This window comes from Ixodes scapularis, unplaced genomic scaffold, assembly GCF_016920785.2.
Source record: "Ixodes scapularis isolate PalLabHiFi unplaced genomic scaffold, ASM1692078v2 PGA_scaffold1__304_contigs__length_218370807, whole genome shotgun sequence".
Classification (NCBI taxonomy): domain Eukaryota; kingdom Metazoa; phylum Arthropoda; class Arachnida; order Ixodida; family Ixodidae; genus Ixodes; species Ixodes scapularis.
In genome coordinates, this window is record NW_024609846.1 from 35,052,434 (window position 1) to 35,079,939 (window position 27,506).

The 27,506-nt window shown below is 43.8% G+C and overlaps 1 protein-coding gene across 1 annotated transcript; it reads right to left on the bottom strand.

The window, feature by feature from the left end:
- Window positions 1–1,169: 1,169 nt before the first annotated feature.
- LOC120844658 (chymotrypsinogen B-like) lies at window positions 1,170–27,506 on the bottom strand. Its single transcript, XM_040216540.1, has 6 exons — window positions 27,458–27,506; window positions 12,820–13,039; window positions 7,955–8,168; window positions 7,747–7,882; window positions 5,536–5,795; window positions 1,170–1,460 (listed from the first exon to the last, which is right to left on the bottom strand). Exons 1-6 carry the CDS (start codon window positions 27,504–27,506, stop codon window positions 1,170–1,172), a joined length of 1,170 nt encoding a protein of 389 aa, XP_040072474.1.

Below are 27,506 nucleotides of genomic sequence, written 5' to 3' on the forward strand. Positions count from 1 at the left end.
TCTGCACCGTGGTTCAAAAGTGTCAAAGCCGCTTTTGAGCCACCTTACCATGTAAGAAACAACACTTTGAAAACACATAGATATGTTCAAAAGTGTGTCCCCCCTAGGAAAACAGCACAGGCAAAAGCCGATTTTCAAGCATTACAAAAAAAGAATAGTATATCATATATCAATATGATATACTATCATATTGATAGTATATCATATAGATAGTATATAATAGTATATCAATAAAAAGAATAAATATCTAGAGAAAGGCGGCACCGACGCGAGGTAAAGCGATAATGAAAGCGACCTGGCTGCAACAGATGAACAATGTATGGCTGGAGGGACACAAGGAAATCTGATGTAAATGTATTTTAAGTGCATAACTTCGCGCGAAGTAGCAACTTTCTCAACCGGGATTCCAGCAAAAAGATTTAAATCACGTTTCGCGAATCTGCTATAAAGTCTGGAAGAGAAAAATAAACAGGGCGCTTAAAATATAATAAAAATAATAATAATCTTTATTTCCATTTAAGAAAATGGTGGAGCGAAAGGGAATTTAATAATGACATAGACCATCCATTCGATCAGTAACCGTGAGTTGAGCCGCTTTTGCCGTCAATGGCCGCACGAAAAAGCTTTTTCACGAACAGCGAGTTCAGTAATCCGATGGAAGACGCAGGCTTCTGGCAAGTACCGTAACCGACATATAGCAAAACTAAGAAGAACAAGATTGCTCTCTCGACTCCATTGCACAAGGTTCCGATCTAAAACACGGGAAGTGCCGGTCTGCAGACATTAGCGTATTAAGAATTGCACTGAACATCACTGTGCATTAAAAAATGTTAGGGCAGAGAGTGTATGAGCATGCTATCACAGGAACACGTTTCCGTTACTACGTCCGCAGCAAAGGTCTGGCGCTTCGTGAGACAGACTTAAGTCAACGGGACGTCTTCAATCCACCGTTTATGTGTGAACTCAGAACTGGGCGAAAAAGCAAGGCGACAATGACCAAGCTAAATTGAATCTGAAGCATGGCTGCATGAACTTTTCTGCCCTTAGTTTAATGCTGACTGAGGTGTCACATTGGAGTTCGCTTTCAAATGATCACACACGAATACAGAAAAAGTCCCTAATTACAGCTGACTTCAAGATTGATGACATGGTTCTGCAATTACTCGAATTTAGTTTACTTCACTGATTTCATCGTGTACTGACCTGTTGTAAGAGTTAAAAAACTCTCTTACACATCTTTTACGATCCTCATCCCTGGCACACAAGCCATTTGTCCTTACTTTTTGAGACTCCTCATGTTGTTGCATGAAGTTCAAAATAAAGCTGTCGACAAAGTGTGATACCCTGACATGTATCGCGGGCTGAACTGGGTGAGTGCAATTACCGCGTAGAGCAGAATTAATACCAGCAAGAAACCACCGCCCTTCTTTTTGGTACATCAAAGGTCCCCCGCTGTCCCCCTGAAAAGAAGAAAAAATACAATTTGTTTCACCATTCCCAAAAACGTTGAATAAATAAACCGAAGACGTTCGCACGCACAATCCCTCGAACTGAGTCAGAGAAGCAAGTTCGTGGGGCATTCCATAGCAACTGCCTTCCCGTATTTCGTAACGTTTTCTGATTCTGTTATTTCTGGATTGCATTTGCGACACTGTGGTATACAACGAAAATGAATAAATAAGAAATCACTCGCGCGCTAAATAAAATATCAGACGCGCAACTAAAACAAAATATTAGCTCAGGTCCCAGGGGCAACTAATTTTGTTTTATGCTTGCAAAGAAAAAAGGAAAATATTGCAACAATAGACCCACTTCAGCAAGCCAGCTTGACTACGCCGCTGCTGCCGCAATGCATCGAGAGAACTTTAGTTGTTTTTTTTTTCCACGTGCGACAACATCGCTGGAGGTCTGTGCGTGTAGAGCACGAGACGGCACAAGCCCTCGCACGCACGGCCGTCTGCCTCCTGCAAACTAAAGTTATGGCGACGTCACGCATGCGCCGAACGCTTGATGAGATCGGTCTATTGTTGCAAGTAGATAATGCCCCCTAGGGTGTGCAGGAATATTGCACTCGTCCGAACGTACTCACGGCCAATATTTTATTTCTTTTTGTATATAGACTTTTTTGTTCCTTCTTTTGTCAAAGACAGTGGTACGACAATATGATGAAGTGTCGTGCTAGATGCAATCGCGGTGCCGTCATTTCTTTCACCGCGGCAGCACTGGCACCACAACTCCGGGAAAGAGAAATACCAGAACGGAAACGATGAAAGAGTCGCGCCGCACTCTAACTTCCTCCGAAACGGCCTTATTCAAAAAGCGCACCAAATTAAACAAAATAAAAAAATAAAAACAAAAACGCGCGCCCGGCAAGAACGCTGAAAGCCCGGAGCTCGCTCGTTTAGCGCGTGTTAGGCGTAGAGCCCGCCGCTGGCGCTCTACCCTTAGTACGTGAGGTGACCTGTGTAGGGTGACCACCTTCCTGCCAGCGAAATGCGGGACGCGCAATAGGGAGGGGGGGGGGGGGGGGGTAGAGGAAATTTATTAACAACGCACCACGAACCCATGCTCGGTTAGCACATTTAATAACCTGTGCACTTTACACACCTGCTAATTGTATTGCGGCAATTAAGCTCAATTAATTTTCACTCCCAGTGATATATCTTTTATGCCAAATGTGTTATTAATGTGTCGAAGTTGAAAATACAAAAATCGACTGTAGCAGAACTCAATGAATCAAACGGAAATGAGAAACAGTAAATCTTTTTCGGGTTATTGTTTCCTGTCAGCGCTTACATTTATCAACATGGTCCTACACAAATTTTTAACATTATATTCTTTTTCGACCGTTGCGGGTTGTAGGCTTTTTGCCCTGTATGGCTGTCTTCACTAAAACAAAAATCCACAGCAACCCTTTCGCATTGACAGAGTGAATTAAAAATAATTACACTATTTTATATTGAAACTTCTGGTGAGCAATTCTTCATAGAATATTTTGCCAAGGGGAGAGGCACAACGGAGCATGCGCGTCGGTTCTCCTGCAAAAATGACGGTTGCTTCCTACAATGCTTGGATAGGAAATGGTGTACCATTGCGATTCACACGTTAACCAGCGACATCCGCGCTTCCCCGTGCTCCGTTGTTTGGCAGCGCCATGAGTTGCAGAGTGAATTTTACTACAGTATGAAATGTAGGACATTTTGAACATTTGACAATTTCTTGCGGAACGCGGGACACGAGCCCTCAATGCGGGACAGTCGCGCGAGTCGCGGGACGGGTGGTCACCCTAGACCTGTGGGAGTCACTCGGACCTACTGAAGTAAGACGCTCAGGTAGCAGTCGTGCCCAACCGCTGAGACGAATGGAGCGTCCGCGTATTGTTGGCATTCGAGTTTCCTTCAGTCATTCCGAGAATCCGAAACCAGTTAGGTACGAGACATAAAAGACATCTAGGGGTTAAACAACATCTCTAGATGTCTAGTTTGCAATCAAACATATTCGTTTCTGCATATAAAGCGTTACACATTTAAGTTTGCTCAGCTTACGTGGTTACATTAACGGACCATGAGTATTTTACGTAAACGTTGTTAAATTCAGATACGGCGTATCTTGCTCGCTTTAACGCAACATTTACGTTCCAGATGATTACACTGTAGAGTGTGCTTTGTTTGTCGCTAAAAAATGTCTTCAAATCAATGGGTAGCTTCGAGCTCAGCCTCAATTTTAAGATTTTGTAGAACTATTTTGAATCAATTTCACGGTTAAACACTAGTCTAAAATAAACACTGCAACTTTATTTGTCAACATCTGCAACGCGAAATTTAGACTGTGCAAGGTTTTAAACTTTGAAGTTACATTTTCAAAAAATGCTTGCTTAGGTTGCCAGGATTGACTTATAGCAATGGCTTTTGACTGTCACTGTGAGAACGTCTTCTTGATGCAACTCAAATAATTATGTAGTCAGCTGCCAGCTTGTTTATAAACGGATCTGCGAAATAGCGTCCTCCTAAACTACCTATATTAGAAGCAAATAAGAAAGGCAATTGTTAAAGTTGAAAACTGAACAGGAAGTCCTCGTTTCTTTTTCCTTTTTCCGTGAAACAAAAAATGAAGTGGCGCGAGTTCCAGGTGCGACATGCACTTTCCGAAGCGTTCAATAAAAGTTGTGATATTTACTTTTCAAACGCGAGCTCTCACAAACAATCTTGCTTCCAGCAGAAAACTGAGAAGTTATCGTCCTTCTTAGAGAAGTCTGGATTTTGATTTAAACTGCACATATTTTGATATCCAGGATAAAATTCTTTTGAATATGCAACTTTTCAAATGTCAAGTTAATCTTGCAATATTCCAGTTAGAAATGCATAATTAAATGCAATAATTCAGTTAGAAATCCATAATCGTACATCGTGTAATTTTTGTTATATTTTGTTATAGACCAAAACAGAGACGAAAAAATGGTATTTGCTCTTGTTTGCAAGAAAATGTGTCAAAATAATTTCTACTCACTAGGGCTGGGCAATTGATCGATTAACCTTCCGATTAATCGATTAAGGGCTTAATCGCGATAAAATGTTTTAACCGGTTAATCGGTTTTTAATCGGTACTCAAAAAGAAGTCAACTGGACGTACGCATGGCTTTATCCTGGACGGCCTGCCCAAACTAGGGGTGCGTGGCGAGTATCCGGTCGTTCTGTCCCAAGCGGTTTTCCGTGCCCAGCCAGGTGCCATGAGCAAGGTTCGATTCTCGCGCTCACAAAGCGTCACATGTTCGAGGATATGCATTGCAGTTCTGCCGAGGCCAGACGAACAAGCCGGGCCCGCAATTGATTCCCGGGTGATCGCGAACCTTCACGTGTTGAGGATCTCTTACACATCCTGCCCAGGCAAGACAAACAAGCAGAAAAGCAAGCTGGGAAGCTAACAACGCCATGGTTACTTGTTCCAGTATTCGGCCCGTAAAAATGGACGAGTACACAAGTATAAAAGTCACACTCGCTGGAAAGTTTGGGTTTAAAATAACCTCCATCGGTGAAGTTTTTAACTCGAAGGAAGTCCACTGCCTCATCTACAAAAAGCCGTTTTCGTGCAGTGGAAGCGTAAGTTCGCTTCAGTATAACCAACGAGCGAAGCACCCATGTACGCCGCTGCAACATGGATGATCCGCCAAAACGCGGATAACAATGAACGCCTTCTTATTGAGGCCTCTTTCTCTGAAAAAAAGAAGAAAGCATCGCCCAAGCCCCGACTTCTTGTCTTCCTGTCGGAGAATGTGGACAAACTTCTTTGTCTTCGGAGCTGGAGCAAACATATGTGAGTCTTTGAATCGTTGAACTATACGTATCCTCAATTCTAAACGTCCTTTGCGCCGTGTAACAGAGAGGGAAATAAGCCTTCAAAGGCAAGACGAGTCGTTGCATTATTTTAATATAGTATTTATAAAAATTAACGCAACCGATTAATCGATTAATTAATCGATTAAAGGGTGGCGATTAATCGGGTTAAAATTTTTAATCGACGCCCAGCCCTACTACTCACATAACATATTCCACCAGCGGAGCAAAGGATGTAATTTGGAACACTTTTTTCAAGCTGACGTGTGCATTCCTTATTAGTAAGAGTGGATATATTTCTTGCCATCAACATGTCTGGGTCATAATATGACAGAATGCTATCTGCTTCCGACTCTGAGGTGCCGTACGTTTCATTCTCTGTTGGATTTTCTGAATATTCGTACAAATATTCAGCCGTTGTGTCTGTTGTTTCATCAGAAGTCTCGTTAGAAAAGGTATAGTCGTCTGAAAATATTTAAAACATTTTGGTTATTATTAGGTATACGCATCATTCAGAGATTTTACATGTTATTTGGTGGCATTTAGTTGATCAGTAATTGTTTACTTGGATCAGATGTGAAGCTCTCAAAATTTAAAATATTCTTATTTATACTAATGAGACAATACATTTGTATTACAAAAACTTCCGTGATTGTTTTCTCTTTAGCCATACAGGAACAATGCACGTAATTAAAATATGATTATTAATGTGTTTTTTTTTTTGGCATGCATAAAAATATTTGGCTGCTAGTGGTGGAACGCACGTTAATAATGTATTACCGATATCAGCTTGATAAATACTATGCGTAATATTAAAGTTTTGTACTTAATATTTACTATGGGTGTTTACTTTGACCTCACGATTATAGTCGAAGCACAACATAACGGCATGGCATAATTTTTTTTCGGCAATCAGCTTGAGCTTTTTTGAGTCAGCTGTACAAGGCAATTATTTACGTTTGGATCTCGCAGGGCGCACTTAGCAACGAGTCACTGCTAAACTCTTAAAAAGTTTCGTATCGACGATGATAATGCCTCTGAAAACCTCAAAGAATGTTTAACTATCATCAAAGTGTCTATATATATATATATATATATATATATATATATATATATATATATATATATATATATATATATATACTATATATATATATATATATATACACTTATATATGTGCAGGGTGTTTTTTTAAGCTTAGCAGATTTATTTAAAAAAAGCCGTGAACGTTACGCTTATACCGCTTGTGAAGGTGAGTTATACTGCCAGGGGGACATATTATGCGGGACTAATCGTAACGATCAGTCGGCTAATTATTTAAAATTCGTTAATTAACTTTTTAATTAGTGAAAATAGACATATGGTTCCAATTAGAAACTTGCTCAGCGTCATCGAAAACCACTAAATCAGTAATTTCAGAAAGACTTTGAGCGCGTGAGAAACGTAGCAGTGCACTAAAGTTACCACTCGTGGAGCAGGTACAAAGCTAGCGGTTGCGATAAGGCGCCCGCGCGATTTTTCCGTCTCTTATCTAGCCCCAGCCTTGTACCTGCTCCACGAGTGGTAACTTCAGTAGAATACAACGCTTCTCACGGGCCAAAAGTCTTTCTGAAAATGACTGATTTAGTGCTTTTCGATGACGCTGAACAAGTTTTTAATTGGAACTATATGTCTATTTTCATTAATTAAAAACTTAATTAACGAATTTTAATCAATTATCCGACTGATCGTTACGATTAGCCCCCTATAATATGTACCCCTGGCCGTATAACTCACCTTCACAAGCGGTATAAGTGTAACTTTCTTGGCTTTTTTTTAAACAAATCTGTTAAGCTTAAAAAAAAAAAAAAAACTGTATATATATATATATATATAAATCCGTCGACGAAATTGAGTTATTCGGTTGGTTCATACAAATAATTTCGCGGGATCAGTTCTTATAACTACGCACATACCTGCGTGTTTTGCGTGTATTTTGTAATTTGCTATGGCATACAAACGTATTATTAGAAAAGTTTACAGAAATTAACCAGTTTATTAACAGTGAAAATAAATTCGCATCACATTTTTCTTGTGTGTTTTTTAAAATACGAAATTTCGGAACATCGTCGATGATTATCTAAAAATATATTGAAAACATTTTTTTTAATAATGTATCGGGAACTAGCAAGTGTCTAACTAGCACGCCGACTGCGAGAAATGGTTTAAGGAAGTAGGCAGTGGCAGTAGCACCCGGTTCTTTTTCGCTTTTGAGTTTCCATAGTTTGTCGCCGTCTGACGTTAAGTTAGACCACCATAGAGTTTGCTTCTTTCAATGGCTATAGTTTCATCGCCTTTTTTTTAATCTTTACCCATATTCGCAACTCGCTTAGGATATTGATAGATGGAACAGGATGAGGTGAGAAAACAATTTACCATAAACTCTGCCCCAGCCAACACCATACATGCTAACATCTGAAGGCGTTTCTTCGCAGTTTGACGGAAGGCAGATTGGCTGAATGTGTTTTGTAAAATTGACAGGTCTTTTTAATTTTAATAGTGCAAGGTCTATCTGTAAGAAAAAAGAGCAGTTTAAACAAAACATACTTTGAGCTTTTTTTTAAAATAAAAAAGGTATACGTACCATGAACTCCGTACAGTTGTTGCCCTGGACGGGGATACAGACGTCCTCAACCTCCACGCAAATGACCTTGTCTTCCGGCTCCTCATGCCTGACTGCTGTGTCACTTAGTTCTAGATTCTGACTTTTCTCTACGTTTCGGTGACAATCTACAGTGAAATTCGTTCGGTTCGTACTTCCCAGACGAACGGAAAGAAAGCCCGTACTGTTCTTGTCTCTGGAAGCATCAATGGGAAGGAGGAAAAATTATATTTGGCCTTAAAGTTGTGAAGTTTACGTCAAAACAAAAAAAGTGTATTCAATCAGAGTGACTCGTGGAAGAAACGTCTTAGCAGTTCGAGTTCGGCGACGTGTTATATTCGGGTCATGATAAGTATAAAACCAAACCAAAATACCTACGACTTCTATACGCAGCGTTGCACCGAAAGCTGAAACTCAATAGAATACTGCGGCAGTGCTTATATTAAGCGTCACAATGTTATCATATGCAAAATAAAAAGGTTTTGGGTCGGTGGTTTAGGTGCAGTCAATAAAAAACAGAAATTGAAATTGCGATTTTCGATAAGAATTGGTTTCGCCGTGGGCACGTGATCGCTTACTCCACTTAACAGGAGCGAGGCACCTGCGAGAAATCCCTGCAGTAGCGGTGAAACTATTATGGTAATCTATGCCGTATAGCTTTTCCGTCTCGCTTACAAGCCTTACATATTCGCCGCGTTATCCACGCTAAATCATCAACATCATCATTTATTTTACTTTAGTATCCGCTAGCGGCATTACCCAAGGGAAGGCGCATGCTTGTAAATGAATAAATATAGACACAATGGGCACAACATTAACGCCATACTAAACTCTGTAATACGATTTGAGGAATCACAGAGGAGAGGGTCAGTAGCTGCTGCATGAGAGCCATTTTGTCAGGTAGTGCATAGCCCTTTTCATTGCCAACGGTAATGTTGAAATTTGATAAGTGAATAGTGCACAAAAATATTCAGTCTAAAGTTCTCCACCACGTAGAGATTGTGACGCATATACTCAGCACGCCGTTGTTAAAATGTGGGTCTCTCTGAATCAGTGTTTTAAGAGCCCAGTCACTGTTTATTTAAAGCAACCATACGCTGCCATTTTACATAAAATGTATTTAGGAATAGAGTTTTAGTTTATATGTCCTTAACAATTCTAACGCAAAAAAAAAAAATTTCCGCACTAATTATATCGGATTTACATTCCATCAAATTTAACGGAATTTAGTTTCCCGGAACATTATCGGAACACCAGCGTTAAGGAGTTTTCGTAGATCGGTTCTGCCGTCCTGCAACACGATTTGCAACCCGCTACGGCACGCGGAACTCTACAGCCAAGGCCATCGGCGCGCAGGCGCAGTAGCGGCTTCTTCGTTGCGAAGGGCGAGGGGGGGACGCGGACTGCGAAAACTCCATATTGTCGCACTTAACTTCGCTAAAGTTAGCAAAATATAGCGGCTCAGCTTACAAAAAACTCGTACATAAAAACCCAGCGCTGAATAATAAGAATTTTGTCGTGAAAATGTTTCAAGGAATTTATGTTATAACACCCAGTGCTTCAGAATCGTTAAGCATGACTGTGTTTAACTTCGCGTGTTAAAATTCATGATGACGTATATAAATACGTATTTCAATGTCCCGATTTACGCATAATTATGTCTTTACCCTACTGAAAAATCCGGTATAACTTTTCGCTATCCGGATTATGGAACCGGAAATTTGTTACTGGAAACCCGAAATCCAGATTGCAGACAAAGGAAAAATTTCTGAAAACCTAAATTCCAGATAGAGTCCAGATAGATTTCCGGTTCCATAATCCGGATAGCGAAAAGTTATACCGGATTTTTCGGTAGGGTAGCGAACGAACAACCATCCGAGAGCTTCGCGGGGTTGGCTCTGCTCCATTAACAAACTTAGAAATACGTTGATTTGCAGTCCCCTGTAAAACAAAGTTATGTAGGTAAATTGTTTTGTCAACAAATTAATTTTGCCCACAATTCGGAACACCTAAATAAAGAATAGAAAGTAATAGGATAGCGTGTTGGTTGAACATTTTGAAACGGTTTTCAACGCAAGTATGTACAAAGAACAAACAAGGAGAAACACGACAGACACGGCCGGCGTTCGACTTACAACAACTTTACTTCCGCCACTTCGGCATGGGCTTCCCAACTCGTCTTCCCCGAAGGCTAGATTGCACCCCTTTCTCCGACATATTGCTGCGTGCATCATCGAGAAGATACAATTCTCCCTTCATTTAGGAGATTTGCGTACACTGTTTCCCCGAGCGTAAACGATAAGAAGCCCAGAATGACCTTGCCTAGTCAGTGTCGACCTAGCGCTTTTCCGAACATTCTAGGTAGAATATTTGATACGACGAGCATAGTAGTCAAAGTGCCAAGCGCCGTATTGCCGCTTCATTCACTGATTCCCTAGCAATATTCAACTTTTAGGTTGACGTACCGTCGCTTGCTGCTACCACCGTTCAACGCCAGCTGCTGCTGTTTCGACGTGTGTTGTTCTTTTTCGATTCTGGCACAAGTTCGTCCCCAGTAAATCTTTAGTTCATTCTGTTTTCTTCCACCTTATTATTTTAGGGGAACGGAGAAGCAAGCCTAGTAAAACAATGTCAGCGCAAAGACAAGATAAAATTTGTGAAATGTAAGAATAACGCACTATATTACATCCCACTTTCAGGTTAAAAACGTATTTAGAACAAACGCGACACTGACACTGTTTAAATGAACACTTAAAAGAACATAAATACAAACAACGATCACCGGGGAGCGTCGTGAAAAGCACACGTCTATTATTGAGGGGTGGGGGTGGTGTCAGCCAATCCTTGAAGGCACGGTAGCAGTAAATAGACAGTGAAAGGCTGAACAAAGAGGTAATTGGAGCCTTTGCTTATCAGAGAAGTGGCGACAACATAAACCAAAAATTGTTGCACTTGACAGACGAAGAAGAGAAATTTCTGGAGGCAGAACTCGAGAAATATGTCGGAGAGACGGGATCCATATAGCCCTCGGAGAAGACAAGTTGGGAAGACCACGCCGAACTGGTGGATGTAAAGTGGCTGTGAGTCGAACGCCGTAGGTATCTGTCGTGTACCTGCTTGTTCGTCATTTTCCATCCGTGCGTTCAAAACCCTTCCAATAAATAAAGCAGTCATCATTACTTTTTATATTCCACAGCATCACCTTTCGAATGAGAGTATGCGCTTTAAGGAGCTGTATACTGGGATGCAACGTGATCTATTCGATGTCTGATAAAGCTGGCATATTACACATATTACGACACCGAACTACGAAAGACACCTGTGTGGGAGGTTTGTGTTTTAGTTTTGGAGCTACCAACATGTGACTTAGAAGTCGCACAGTGCAAATATCAGTAAACCCGGACTACCTCCAGAGTAAGTGGATATGACTCGCGGAAACAGAGCCAAAGTACCGAGATGAAACGGGACCCTGCAACCCAAGGTGTTTCCCTTCCTAATCCTTAAAAAAAAAGCATATCATAACCTCCTAAAACATGTACTTTCTTGCACAACACCTGAAAGAGCCAATCACTGCAATGCACGGAAAGCAAACAGCAGGAGATACAGATTTTTTTTAATATATCGGCACTAAGACACTGAGCACAAAGTTTCACGTGCTTGCAGCCATTGGTTCTCCGAAGTTCTCTACATGAATGTAGACGCACCAGAATTCGTAGAGGGAAGCTTAAGCGTTAGAGATTAATTTTATAAAAAGTCAAGGCTGTCTTGTTGATTTTTATAGCGGGAATAAGCTTGGTGATCTGCGGGTGTAGATCAACGTGGGCGCCGTTGCCAATGTCACATATAGATTGTGCAAGAAATGCGTAGTAGAGGAAATATTCGGCTTCGACAGCGTCTTAATAACCGCCGAAGGCGCGGAGGGCAGTAAACCCTGGTAAGACGCCAGACAAAAACCTTACATAGCACAAATTGGCAATGATACGCGCCTAACTTTGGCCATAAGATCTTTCTCCAAGGCTTTAGTTAGCTTCACAGAGCTTATTTTCAGCTTTTCTCTGGCTCGCAACATTATTGCCGAAGTGCCATGTTTGAACCAAAGATGTCAAGTATGAGCTGATTGGATCAAGCAGTGAAATCTAAATCTGGCACTTCTTTGTCAATGTACGCCTTAAGTTGCAGTATAGAGACCCAACAAACAGGTGTGGAGCATAACACGGGCACTTGATTTGCTATACAGGCCAACACGTGCCAGATGGCAGGCAAATTACCAGCAGCGAAGCCTGACTTTGGCCCTTTTATGGCGAATTAAAACCAATATACCCAAACGCTTGCCAATGGGGCCACATTTGCATGTACCTTGAATGCTACAGGCCTTGTGAGGCCCTAAATTATCACACACAATCCCTATTCTAGCCACAAAAAAAGAAGACTGCGCAATTTGAGAAGTTTTTTGAAACAGCGATTTTTGTAAAAACGTGGCTTTTCTAGTTACATTGTATTGATGCTTATTACTGAAAATATTGCAGAGGAGAAGACTCGACACTCCTACATTGGGTGTTTTAGATGACTTCACTTCTTGCACGAACGTGAGCGCGCACAGGCTGTGTAGGCTTCACCAAGGAAATCACACGCATACTGGTTATTTAAAATGTTTTACAGACATCACCTACGGCCGAGAAGTGCTCCATAAACGTATACGTATTTGCAGCCCCCCAAACTTTTGTGGATCATCTCTGCACCTCGGCAACAGCTCGACTTTTATGAACCACCATCGGAAAATCACCAAACCAAATGGGGATCCTAAAGCATAATTGTTTGTTGTTAAAAACAAATAAATATACACATACTTATAACAATGAGCAGCAGTCAACACATACTGGCTGCTTATTAAAACGCCAGCACAATATAATGTGTCATTAGAAGTATACAGCCCCACCACCCACGGCCAGTGGCCAGGATGTGCTGCGGTACCATTAACGATTCGTTCTGATACAATATCTTGTTGCTGACGCCGTCCACAGTCGATTTCCAGGGTACCATTGTCTGTTGGCTCCGTGATTGAAATTCCTGTAAATATTGTTTTTGTGTATAAGCGTTCTAATGCCAGAAATTTCAAGTTAGTACGCAAACAAAGAATCTTCGAAATGAACAAGTATTATATGCTTTGTTCTTCTCTTCGGAAAAGGTGGCTGACCACATTAGGGTTGTTTCGAACAGGACCACCGGGGATGAGTAGGTTGAAAGTATACAAAATATTCGTTTTCCTTATAATAAAAAGTTCAGCATATCGATTTGATTTAAAATGGCCCTATGCATTGCACGCTATCCTCATTTGTCTTCATCCGGGTATCTCGAGCAGACCCCGCTTTGATGTTGATGTTGATTACGTACTCAAAAATACCATGAAAATCTTGACATTGGGCCCGTTCAGTTAACGCGCTCGAGCGCGCTCCAGCGGTCAGAGTGCACTCGAGCTAAACTAAACGGCATCATCTCACTTCCGGTGCACGGTGGCGAAACGCGCTCCGCGAGCTCCGTCGTCGGAGGTGGTGTGCGAGAGCTCGAACAGATTGGTTTCCGGTGAGATGACGGCGTTTCCGCTCTCGCGGCCAGTCTCGCGGTTACTCGCGGTGGTTTCACACCTTTCACACGGTAATGCGGTGGTCTCGCACGAGACGGAAGAATCATCAAAACCCAAGCGTTTTGGGCTCCGGGCCGGGCCGCCGGGCCACACTGGACCAGAGGCATCGGGTGTGTGCAATCCCTGGCAAGCGAGGTTGCTTCCGAACGCTTCGAGGATGCCACCGTGCTCGCCTCGCCAAACCTCGCCGACCGCGACCGCACCAACCGAACCCCGCGCCCGAAAGGCTCCGGCCTAGCCAGGAACGGCACCGAGGTAGGCCGGTCGTGGGGAGCTGCTCGTTCTGCGCTACCATGCAGTGCTCGGAGCTCTCGGCGTCGTTCGTGCTTGCGCCGAAGCCTTTAGGGACTCCCTCGGATGCGCAAGTCGCGCCTGCTTGGATGCGTGGATACTTCGACGGCGATCGCTTGGCAGCTCGTGCAATCGTTCAGTCATCGTGAAAAAAAAAAAAACAAAAAAACATTGTGCTGGTGTAGAGAGGTATGCATACATCCTTCAAATGCTTGTCAAAGTTCTTCATGTACCTTACCGCAATTTCAGGATCAGGCGAGCCAATAAATTCGGCCATTCAGCCGTAATTCTTTAATTGGGAATTTAGAAGGCGTTCGGCGTAGCTTTAATCGCCGCACGAACAGCGTGCAACGCAAATACAAGCTCTTGCTGTTGCCGCCGTCTTTGCGCAGTTATTTCATCGAAGTCGTCGTCGAAAAAACACTTCTTCGACGCTTCGACGAGACGGGAGCCATGTTTAAGCGCGCGCCGGAAAGCCGGAACCGGAATCGTTAAAAAGGCGTCAGATGGCGCCTCGGTACCAAAGTGCGCTGTTAAGCTGCGCTCCGAACCAGCGCGCTCGAGCGCAGATGTCCGGAGTCTGGAACTCACTAACTTAACGCGCCCATTTGTGCACAGCAGAAGTCTCTTCTCCTATAAATTAACATACTAAACATAAAACATGAAACACATATCGCCTCTAAGGGAGACTAAGTCATATTAACACATATATAAGTACATTCGGCTATTCAAAGGGGAAATAAGTGACAGAAAATAAATTGTTATGAACACGTGGCTGTTGAAAAAATCTTAGTTTGATGTAATGGGTATCCTTCAATTTGCTTGGGGGAATAAAACCCTCCGCAATGTGGCGTGAATTTAGCTGGAATACGTAGATTATGCTGCCCAAAAGATCCGCTACATCAGTGTGACCTTGGATGAGTGTCTGAAAAAATACTTTTTCTCGACGATTCCTATGGTCACATAAAGTGCTGAGATTAAAAACTTTAACAAGACAATGGTATTCGAAGTTTAGTCTTCTGTGAAAATCCCTATCATATGCAATGCGAAACAAGTGCCTTTGTACCGCTTCAAGGCGCTAACATTCACCTTCCGATTAATGGCTCCACATGACAGAAGAAAATTTAAGTCGTTGCCTAATCAATACGGAAAATAAATTTAACATAGCTTCAGGCGCTCGAAAATGCCGAGGCATATGTGAAATAATGCCGAGCAATTTAATACCGGTACTACAAAAATTTGTGCCATGAGATTTGAACGTTAGTTGGCAATCGACTAACACCTCAAGGCCCTTATCACATCAGCTCTAGTAATAGTACTATTTTCCAAGTTACTAAATTTCAAGGGATCTCTAGGCCTTAAAAGTGAGACAACTTTTGTTTTGCCGCGTTTAATGGCAATCGGTTTAACGCGCACCATTTTGAATTATTCAAAATGTCAGACTGCAGTGTTTCGCAGTCTGTTTCGAAAGAAGCATCTCATAATAACTTTTTGTCATCTGCATATAGGAGCACCCTATACTCCGTCACCCTTACCTTAAGCTGAGACTCCAGATAGTGCCACAAGCACGAGAGCTAAAGGTCGCGACTTTGAAGCGCTCTTCCGGAGAACGAGCACTCGAGCTAGAAATGCATGTCTCAAAGCCAGAGACGCAGGCTAGATTACCCTTGTAGCTTTGACTCCAGTCTCAGCTTATCGGTGAACAAAGTATAGCAAATTTTATGCGATTTGAAACGTCATTTAGAGCTAAAAGTAGAAGAGACCCGATGCATATCCCTGAGGGACTCATGAAGTTAAAAAGAAAACGCACTTAACAATACATTTTCAACACGAACATTGCGTTTTCCTCGATGACTGATCACTTAAAACCCATCGCGTCGGTGTAATACTATATTCGCAAAAGTTTTGTACAAGCACACAATTATCAATATTATTGAAAGCCGTAGGAAGATCGAAATAAATTGAGTCATAATGAGCTTAATGAAACAACCGGGGCTGCGTAGACTTGAAATTAACAAAGGTTATTCTCAACCGAATGTCGCCTAATAAGACCATGCTGTTGCGAAAACAGGTTCAAAAACAAAATTTAACGCTAATTTTTTCCTCGTTAGATGTCTAGTCATAGACCCCGTTTCATCTGCAACCCCATTAACATTAATTATTTATTCTGAAATACTCGAACCGCAATTTAAAATGAATAAAACGATTGCTGAATCCTACCCGCTATACGTAGGCTGGCGAAGCCTCATTGGAATGTCATGGCGTTAGTTTCCCGACACCAGCGCCAGGCCTCGGAAGTACGGCTCACCCGTAGAAACGGCCTGGGGTTGAAAGCAATCGCAAAGCATTGGCGGAGAAAGCCAATGAAGAGTTGCCCACTTTAGGGTTACTCAATGATTTTTTTGTTTAGGATTATGGTGTCCAATCTGGGAAGTCGAGGAGGACGACGGCGCGCGAGGGGGCAGAAGCAGTGGCCGGCGGCCCGGCGCTCGTGACACCGCCACGAGCAGTTCGGAGCGAGACACAGGCAAGGACGGCAGCAGCAGAACGACACCAGGACGATTGGGTGGACACCGAGACCAACGGCCGGGCAACACAGCGCCACGAACAGTAGAATGTTTTTGAACATATCCTTTAACGTGTGACTTCTTGGGAGAGCGGACCAGGCGGGTACCTTTTGGGCAGCAGTTTGATAGAGCGACCCACACAATTGGCGCTTCCAACGTGGGACCCGATTGGTCTGCTGCTTGTTCCGTTCGTCCCGGGAAGTCACACAGATCTATTGAGCGTTCAGCGTGGTATAGAAGGGTAAACGCTAACGATGCCTCCCAAGACGAGGTCGACCACCAATAGGGTCAAGGACGACTCGTCTGAGAGTGGAACTCAGGAACTGTCTGACGCTGCAGAAGCCGGAAACGGCTCTTAGTACGCGAGCATCTCCAGATGCGGGGATTTTACCACCAGCTCTAGCTGGAGGCGCGGCAGAATTCGGCGAGTTTATGCGCCCATGATGGCGATGATGGAGACGTTCTCGCGACAAATCGCGACGGCTCCAGGAGTCGCGATTGCCGCCCCGACGTCTCTGCCCCGACCGCGGTTGTCCGTAGCGACGCCGACCTACGCGGGATATTCCGACGGAAAATGGGCCCGCGATTTCTGGCAGGACTCGGACGCGTATGTAGCCGCGTTGCGAGCATCAGAAGAAACGGCCTTGGTGCAGATCGTACCGATCGCGTTAACGGGCAACGCGTGGCATTGGAGACTGTTGCAACGATCGTTTCTATCGATGGCGGACTTTCGGACTTGGTTTAGGGAGGAATTTTTCCCCTGATTATGAGATGCGCATTAGGGACGAGCTAGCCAATCGCACTCTGCACCGCAACGAGAGCCTCCTCGAGTACGTTCGCACGCTTCAGGAGCTCTACTCGAGGGCCGAACCATCCGCGTCTGACGCAGAAAATGTAGCTGGAGCGATACGGCAATGTGACCCTAGATTTAAAGCCTACTTGCGCGGACGGGATTTCGCGGATCTGGAGGCAGTTGCCAGAGAGGCACGAACGGTCCAAGCGTGCTTGCTCGCTGAGCTGCAGTACCACCCCCTCCGAGGGCCGAGGAGTCTAACAATTAATCCAAAGAAGGCGAAGGTGGCCGCCTCAAAGGTAAATATTTTTGGCTTTGTCCTAGACAACGGTACCTTGAAGCTGAACGATGATAAATTGAGGGCCATTCTCGATTATCCACCACCGCACGATGTAAAGAGCCTTCAAAGGTTTCTGGGGATGGTTGGCTTTTACCGGCAGTTCATCCCGATGTGCGCGGAGCTTGCGCAGCCATTGAATCTGCTGCTCCGGAAAGGCTCGAGCTGGGTCTGCAGGGTCCAGAGCAGGGGGCTGCCTTCTATTCTTTCGCGAGAGCAGTAGCAAACACCTCTAGCCTTCGCTTACCAGATCTTAATCGGCATTTCGTTGTGCAGACAGATGCGAGCGACTACGGTGTTGGAGCAATATTGTTACAGGAGCACGATGGACGGTTACGCCCTGTGGCATTCGCTAGTCGAACGCTCACACCGCCGGAACGCAACTACAGCGTGACGGAAAAGTATGGGTTGGCCGTCATGTTTGCTCTGAAGAAGTTCGACCCCTATTTATACGGTACGACTTTCGTTATTCAGACTGACAACGCAGCACTTACCTGGATTCAGCGGCTAAAAGAGCCCGCGGGAAGGCTAGCCCGCTGGGTATTAACCTTGCAACGCTACTCGCACACGGTTCAGTACCGAAAGGAATCGACCAACATGGTCGCGAACGCGCTCTCTCGGGCGCCCCAGGATGGCGGTTGTGAGGAGGTGACGACACCATAGTGTAACGAGAAGCGCGGGAAGAACAGGACAATGTCTTAGGATGCAGGGGTGAGGTCCCTCACGAACGGTTGGGAGGAGGTGAAGCAAGCGGCACTGGTAGCGGGCTTAGCGCGGGGCACGAAGGAGCAAAGGATCATCGCTTGGGGTGAAGTCATCAGCAAGAAAGAGCTACTCGAGGCCCAGAAAGCAGATGGTTTTTTTTCAGCAGGCGTTGGATAAATTGGCGGAAATTGCGGTTGACACCAGGAAGGCTGGCGGTCGAGTTAATGATCAATTCGATTTATATCTGCTGGGCGAAGACGGCTTATAGCTTTCCTACATCCCAACGATCGATGAAGTGGAGGGTAATGGTCTACCTTCAGGGTCGTGATTCCCAGGAAGCTACGGAAGAGGTTTATTGGGTACTTCCATGACTCGGCTCTGGCAGGTCATGGCAGTGGCAGCATGACTTTTCATAAGTTGTGCCGCGCCGCGACCTGGCCGGGGATGAGGCAAGACGCACTCCGATACGCCCGCAGCTGTCCAGCCTGCCAGAAGGCGAAGCCGAGAGGGGGGAAGCCTCGGGGCTTGATGCAGTCGGTGGAGAGTCACTACCTGTGGGAGATCGTCGCTTGCGACATCATTGGCTGATTGCCTAGAAGTCTGCAGGGAAACCAGTACCACTTGGTTATTACCGATCATTTTCTTAAGTGGGCACAACTGTACACACTAAGGAAGCTGGTTTCAAAGCGGATCTGGGAGAAGTTACTAGATTATTTCCTACGCTTCGGCACACTCTGGTGTCTCATTAGTGATAACGCTAGTTATTTCACCAGTAAAGTGTTCGTGTTATCCTCCTTGGCGCTGAACATAAAGACAAGTAGAAAACACCGTACCACCCCCAAGCCAATATCACTGAGCGGGTGAATCGGAATGTCAAATGCATGCTAATTCTGCTAACTGAGAGACATCGAGACTTGAATGAGCACATCGCTGAGATGGGTTTCGCCATTCGGAATACCGCGAAAAGATCGACTGGTTTCGCGCCAGCGTTTCTGAACCTGGGTAAAGAGATACCGTCTCCGCTGGCGAACAAGTTACGGAGCAACCAAGGAACACCAGGACGCCCGCTCTCTAGGTACGCGGAACAGCTAATGAACCACATGTCTGGGGCGCTGCATGATGCTAGACAGAATCTTGATGCCGCAAGGATCGAGCAAGCGGCGCAGTATGACAAGAGCCATAGGCACTTGGAATTCAAAGTTGGTGACTCTGAGTAACGCAGCTAGCGGTTTCGCCGCATCGCTTGCTCATGGATGGGAAGGGCCCTTTGAGGTAAAGATGCGAATGTCACGGCTTACTTATAAACACACTCGGTGTGATACAAATGAGGAGTCGGGTCCAGTTCACATCGCGGACTTGAAGGGGTACTACCGTCGCGATGGGGAAACATAGTTAATAAAAACTAACGCCGCCGCCATATTCGGCTACAGAAAGTCATGATTTTCCGGTGTTCTGACAGTGTTCTTTCTACACAGGATACCTCCTGGAAGAAACCGCCCCAGGGGGCCATACCCAGGGGGCCCACCGGACGGGCCAGGGCACGGGGCGGCTGGATCCCACTGGTCCGGTTGACCAAACCCTCGGGGTAGACGCCCAGGGAGGCGTCAACACCGAGTGTGGCCGAACGGCGGAGCGGGCCGAAGCCGCCTGGGCTCCGCAGGTACCGCGAGCCCGAGAGCAGGCAGGCCTGTGCGGCACGGGGCAAGGCCGTCCGCAGCAACATCGTGGCACGAGGCGGGGCCGTCCGCAGCAACATCGCGGCACCAGGCAGCGCCATCCGCGACGGCACCCCCGCACCACGGAGCGGTTCCGTCTACGACGGCAGGGCCTGCCTGGAGTCGGCCCCTCTGCCACACCATGGCCACGTGGACGGCGTGGGAGGAAGGAGGGGCTGTCCATTTCATCTCCCGCCGGCGTTGGAAACACCAACCCAGACTAACGCCTGGCCAGAACGACCACCAAGTCCCCCTCCCGTTCCGTGGCCACACGCAGCCGGCGGCGCCACGGGTTTTGGAAGCGCCTGACACCTGCTGGCTTTGCGGGGTCCCAAGAATACACCTGGAGATCCACGAAGCAGGTCGACTGCATATCTACCTGCTGAATGCACAGCCCATCCCGGCCCACGTGGCGGCAGCGGTCCAGACCCAGAGACAAGCCGCCCGGACCTTCTGGCTCGCGCTGCCTTGGCCTCCGTCCAGCCAGCCCGGCCTCCCGCAAACCGTGCCCCGCACCGGCTGCCGCAGCCGCCGCCGTCAAACCCGCCACCACGAAGGCCCCCCCAACATCAGCCGCCACTACAATACCATGAACGAAGAGGATATCCCAAGAAACATTGTGTTCCTCGCTGTCCGATTTCGAGACATTTTCTGGAACCGGGCATTTGAAACAAAAATAGTCATCTGCTCAAAATACATGCGTGCGATTATCATTTACGGATATTATAGACCCTATTAAACCAATTTTGAAATCTCTTGCGAATTTTTTAAAGCTTAGAGGTTGTACCGCTTTATTACAAGGGCCCTAGGTGATAAAAAAATTGTAGCCGTATGATATTTTTCAATGAAACAATTACTTGAAAACGTTTGATAGCCTAAATGAGTTACGGCTCCTTACACCATAGAAATCTAGCTGTACCAAAATAATAAGAAAATTCTAAAAATCCCAAAAGAACTGTATAGTTCTAAAAAAAAAAATCACAGGCGTCACAAAAGATAATGAGATCGTTATTTTTGAATTTTTTTACAGTAGGCAAGCTTTACCTGATGTGTACAAGGATGGAGTGCGCGTCACTTGAAATTTAAGTGAACCAAAATCGTTCAAATTTTCTTCCATCGAAGTAGAGTACTTGGTTTTAACAAAGTACTACTTCGTAAGAAAAAAAAAACAGATTCAAGATTGTGTCTCTGCGACATATCTGAATATAAAAATGGCCGCAGTGACATAGGGCATACAAGTAGTAACAATGCCAAAAATATCTGCCTGATTATTCCTCGCAATAAACAAGTTACACCGCTACGATCCTAGGTATCATATCTGTACAGGTAGGCAAACAGTGTTACACGAAATAAAACAATAATCCATTGCAATTTGTGCGTGAGCCGAAGGCGATAATTAAGCAAAAACAATTTTTTACGCAATTGTATCAGTTTCTTAAGCCTAATGTCCCTGTCCGCGAACGTAGTTGGCTCAAACTCACGTAATCCACCCACAAATTCGGAACGAATCATGCTTAACTGACGTTTAAGCATATTGTATAACTGCGTATGAATTCGTTCTGCTTGAATAAATAAAAAGGAAGGTAATACCCAGAGTTAATTTTTCCCACGAGTGGATCACCGAATGACTTCTGAAACCGAACCGCCTGGTTTGTTGGCACATAGACTCCTCAACACCGTCGGTAAGATAGAAAATATATAAACTGTATAATTAAGTTTCACGTCAAGGTAAAACACGAAAAATTTATCGAGGGGCTGTAAGGGGGGATGATAGCAATTATGTCTTAGGAAGCTAGGTCGGTATATATCTTAGGGGAAGGTGATAAAAATGAAGACGCAACTGAAGGTAAAGTGTCAAATGCCCCTGCCAGCGTCCACTCGCCTCATGTATGGGCACCCCTCCTGTGGGATGCCAGTTATTTGTGGGGCACAATAAACATTAACTGACTGATTGGTTGATTGATGGATTGCTTTGTTGAATAATGAAGATGTGAATTGATTGATTGATGTATAGATTGCTGGATTGATTGATTGAATGATCTATGATTGATTGATTTTTAGATTGCTGATTGGTTTACTAATTTATTTATTTATTTATTGATATATTTATGACCTTTGGCGCCGAAGGCAGTTTTCCGCTGTTCTCTCGAAACAAAAAAACAAACTGATATGTTAGAATCCGCAATAGCACAATTTTCAAGCCTTAAAAAAGTAAGGTCAGAACACATCGTTTTTTTTTCATTTACATTGGAGCAGATGCAGCCCATTCATGTCCCAGGACAACGAAGTGTTTTCAGCCTGCTCCACAAGTTTGTTCCCGATAATGATGTCTACCACTGTTGGGTTTATGAAGACCTTGAATGACGGGTTAGACAAATTATGCTTTCGAACGGAACGAACCGCTAAAGGTACCCGAAACCTCCTGACGTCCTTTTTATTTTTTTTAAACCGAGGTCGCAACCAGATGTACAGTACTACGACCAGCTAGCCCATCCTTGATTTAAAGAGTAAAAGTGAGGGAGAGAAGGAGATGAGTGCACAAGGATACATTAGAGCGCAAAGGAAGAATTAGCGGGTAGACGGAAAGTCTAGCTGCCTTCGTCTCTACCCACTGTCGCCCGCCAATTAAAGCGAACAATAGCTTTGTATGCTCCTCGCGCAGTGTCTAGCGTTCGGATGCCGGCGTTTGGCGTTCTAATGCTTTCGAACAGTGTGAAGTGACCAAGGCAGCTGCACTTTGCGTCTCCCCCTTAACCTTCCAATCAGGGTTCGACTCTCTGACGTCCCCCCTTGCGCTCTCGTCTGCTTTTCTGTGTTAGTTTATCTTTGTATACATACAAATACCGAGCAAACTTGGGTCCCTTAAATGGATATGTCCTCGATGTTTCTTGAGAGTGATGAGCAAAAATGAGTGAGAGTGTTTCTCTACGTGATGACCATGGACATGACGTTTCTCCTGATTCTCTGTACTAGTTGATTCAATGCACTTTGAAGAACGACGAACGTCAAATTTAATTTCCCAAGGAAGCACGTTCCTATGCTGTTGTCATAAATGCAAGGAGCACTAAAACACATAACCACAGAACGGTCTGCCTTCTAGCAGAGAAGTTGAAACTAATAATCCTGATTCACTAAACTGGATAAACAATTTAAAATGACGCTACAATTCACACTGTCGCATTGGATTTTAAAACTTGTCAGGCTGCACAAAGTCATTTAGAGGCTACTGCCAAAGACATAACCACGAACGTGGAAGACATGAACCCTGCATTTAAGCGAAGTAATTGCGCTGACATGCAAACGGCACTGCTAACGGCAACCCACCAAACCTTTTAAGAAGGCTCAGGAACTATTCGGAACGTATCTGAAGGGGCATTGAAATAACTTTCAGTATGCAGAAACTTGAAAAATGTGCAAGCATTTAGAAATATAATCATTTTTTTTCATAAATGCTGGGAAAGCTGAGAAGCACGTAATAAAGTCATACTTCAGAAATAATTTTTAAAAGTTAGATCACTTCTCTTGACTGAAAATTGCATCTCGCGGTGATCGTTGTAGTGGTCTTTTGAAAGCTATACAGGTGACCTCCTCTAGAAACCCTAGTTTCCTTTAGTTTAGTTTACTCCTCCAATACGCAGCAGGGAAGGAAAATCGGCCCAGCTAGTTCTGGACAAACAATGAAGGCAAAGAGGGCTCACGCTTTCTTGGAAGGGCACCTTTTGCTCCTTAACGTTCAATGCCAGGCCTATCTCATAACGTCTTGCGGCATATGATTGCGTAGGCGTCTGCCTCGCATAGCCCGAGAGCTGCGGTGATTTTTCTTTTTGTTTGGGTTGCCCATTTCTTCATATGTTCACGTGTGAAGTCGAGGCACGCGTTATGGCACATTGTTGAAGTGATATTGTTATGCAACCCGCAAACGTTTACGCCCAAGTAGAAGTCACGAGAAACACAATATAATTTTTCGTGGTAATACGGTACTTGCACGCTTGATGAGGCAACGAGTGTGTAATGTGATTGAAGCAATCACTTTTTTTGATGTTGGCATTGACGTCATTTTTTGTTGGCCACGGTATTACAAATATCTGCTGGCTTTTTAACTTTACTTTCTTCCAAAGTTTTTCTTTTTTTGCTGCGCATAGGATTTGACTGCAGTATGCAGCCTAATCTTTTCACATGCAGTCAATACCGAAGAACCGCGATTATATTGTTCATTCTTTGAGATCAGCCAGAACAGGCGATGAAGCTTTACTAGTCTAGAAAATGCAGTTTGGAAAAAATCTGAGCGCTGTTCTTTAGCTTGGAGGCGGCGAACACAACCATGTCTCCACTTTCAGGCGTGAAAGCGAAGCCTGTTCAGATGGAATGCCCCGTTGAGACACTATACCCACTTTGGGATGAAGGAAGGTATTTGTTTGAATGAGAAAAATTAATCGGTGATGCGACGTTCAAAACAGTCTGCGAGTACCTGAGCATCACTTGTTGAGTCGCGTTTAAGAAACCACAGTTACACTGCTCATGCATTATAAGAAAAACACGGTATGCTCTACAGACACGTTTAGAGAATGTTCTTTCTGAAACGTCTCAGGTAGGTTAGAGGCACCTTTGCTTTGCGCATATATATGCGTTGAGCACGTCTGAAGAAAGTTTTTGTTGACCAATGCGACATGAACAATGTGACACAATGTGAGACCAGGAATAAACACGCCTCAGTTAGTGTCTTCCAATTGTCTTTTGTAAGACGTATTAATTCACGCCGACATTAGAGAATTTGCTTGAAACACTAGTCGTACTCAGGGAAGCGAAGAAGTGCGACAATCGGTTGTAGAATATTTTTTGCCGGGCGTGCTATATAACGGAGTTATCTTTTATAGATTCTTGCCATTTTTATTTTCATTCCTCTCAGCATATTCGTTGAGCCTGAGTAGTGTTTGGCGCCCTTTGTCTTTGAAGCCTTCTTAGAAAACAATTCGGGTTAGTTTTCATCTGCAGCTTCGTGATTGCAGTTATTTTTTGGTCAAATTTACATCGAATTTGTTTTATTTTTAAATGCCGTCCTACTAGTTTAATTCATATTCTTTCTTTTTCGCGATTTTTCTAAAGCGACGTATGTCTGTTTTTTATACGTTTCGACCTTAACTGTACAAGATGTAGGTCGTTGCACGTTTTTGACGATTGAAGAACAGCACAGCACTCGCCAATGTCTTGCTCTTCCATCGGTCAAAAACGTCCAGAAACGTAAGAGCATTCGTCTAGTGGCAGCAGCGATTCTGCCCACCGTACAACGATGTGCGACTTATTTTAAAAAAAATGTTTTTATTTATTTGTGAATACTGTTAACCCCAGGAGCGGGGCTTTAACAGGTGTGGGGTACAGGAGAGCACTCAAACATACAATATCAGGACTGCAATACAGTACACATTAAGCGACGTCTACTTGTAATAAAAAGGCCGAAACAGCGCAAACATTCAACGTATTTTCTAGCACTAAACAAAACAAATTCTCAGCATTCAACATCTACTACATATCAAAAACATTAGAGCTACCTTTTATCAACCCAATTCACATATATTCGGAAGGGTGCTCTCAAATTCATCTAAACAGTTCGATGGCAGAATATTTTGTGGGAGATTATTCCAATCGATTACAGTTCTAGGGGGAAAAAAAGAAAACTTATAAGCGTCAAGATTACATTTGGTCACTTCAAACTGATTAGTGCTAACGTATCTGAGTTCTTTCAATGCGCCATGTGTTACTCTAGAATCCGGGTCAATATTGTGCAGGTGGTGAGAAAACATAAAGAACTACTTTAGTGGAGCAATTTTTCGACGAACGGGAAGTAAGGGGAGATTGAGGCTGTTCAGCATTTATGTGACAGCATGAAGTCGGCTGTATTTGGATAAAATAAATTGCACCGCCTTCCTCTGAACTTTTTAGAGTTCATCAATTTGATTTTTTATAGGGTTCCCATACCGATGCAGCGTACTCCAAGGTAGACCTAATATAGGCTGTGTAGGCAATTAACTTCACTTTAGGCCGAGCACTGTTCAGATTTCGTCTTAAAAACAAAAGCTTGTTCATTGCTTCGTCACACATTTCATTTATGTGCTTACTCCAACTTAGGTCATGCAAGTTTGTACAATTGGAAAAAAAATAAACGATGTGCACGCGACTGGGTCATATTATTCGTGTCTGTCCACTGTCTTCTTTTCCTTCTACTTAGTTTTACGCATCCTTCGCAGTCCTAGGTTTTAAGCATCATGTTTTATATATGACTTTTTTTTCTCTCTGAAAATGGCAATTTAGAGGGGGATGTGGCTTACGCAATGGCGCGACTTACAGGCCGATAAATACCAAACACAGAAATTGCCAAAAAAAAAAAAAAAGAAACGTCTCTAGGGCAAGTTGGTATGACAGCTTGAAATATAGGTTCAATCAGAATGTCATGGTCGATAATTGTTTGTATCATGAAGTACTTCCCCGTTTCTTGGGGTTCTATTGCTCGGGCAATTCAAGATTGGAATAAGCTACCAAACAATATTGTCATCTTCATACCTGTAAAAAATTTCATTTCTGCTGTGGAAATGTTACTTACCTGAATTTCCTCTTTTTCTGATTCTATATATGACTGTACATTTTGTCGTAGGGTGTACACACTCCTACTACGGCTCCTTGAGTGGGGCCGATAGTATTTCCAAGTAATTGAATACATTTTTAAAAACAAATGTCTCGATTTAAAGCATTGCCCCTCACGCGGTGTACCAAAGAGGATATAATATTCAAAGATAATTAGAAAACACAAGTATATCCCACTTCCCGAATCCAAATGAAAACACATATATGTTTGCAACACTTGTTTAGAGTTAAAACAAAAAGAAAAAAAATTGCATTAAGTCCTCGACCGTAAATCAATTAAACGGCTCGAAGAATAACAAAAACACACACTTACTGGATTTAAGAACCTAATTGAGAATACGTCGTATACTTTACAGAGATATTTTTTTTTTATTCGTGCAACAAGCACAGCCTGATGGTTTAGATTAGGTGCGCTATTTGTGCATCCCGTATAAAGCCAAAAAGGGCTCCGGCATGCGCGTTCACTCTGGTCCATTTGTAGTAGTCCTCGGGGGATGCTAGGTTGAGGTCTCGTGTCTGAGTCAGGGGAAGGAGGCGGTACTGAAGATTTGGGCAATTCCAGAGAATGTGTCGGAGGCTAAATGCGGACGGCCTGGCAAGAGGTAATTACGTGTGGCATTCTTCGCTGCCTTTTTACATTAGTAATATAAGATATGCCCAGCGATTTCTCAGAATACATTTATATCTAGGCAACTTTGTTTTGAAAGATACTTTCTTGATTTTCTAATTTGTTTTGACAATTATTCATTCTTGAAAAAATCGAGTGCGGCGCGGTATATTAAGACTGCAAGTATACTTACTGAGAAATGTCGAGAAGATAGCCACGAAAGCAAAGAAAGATGAACCCAT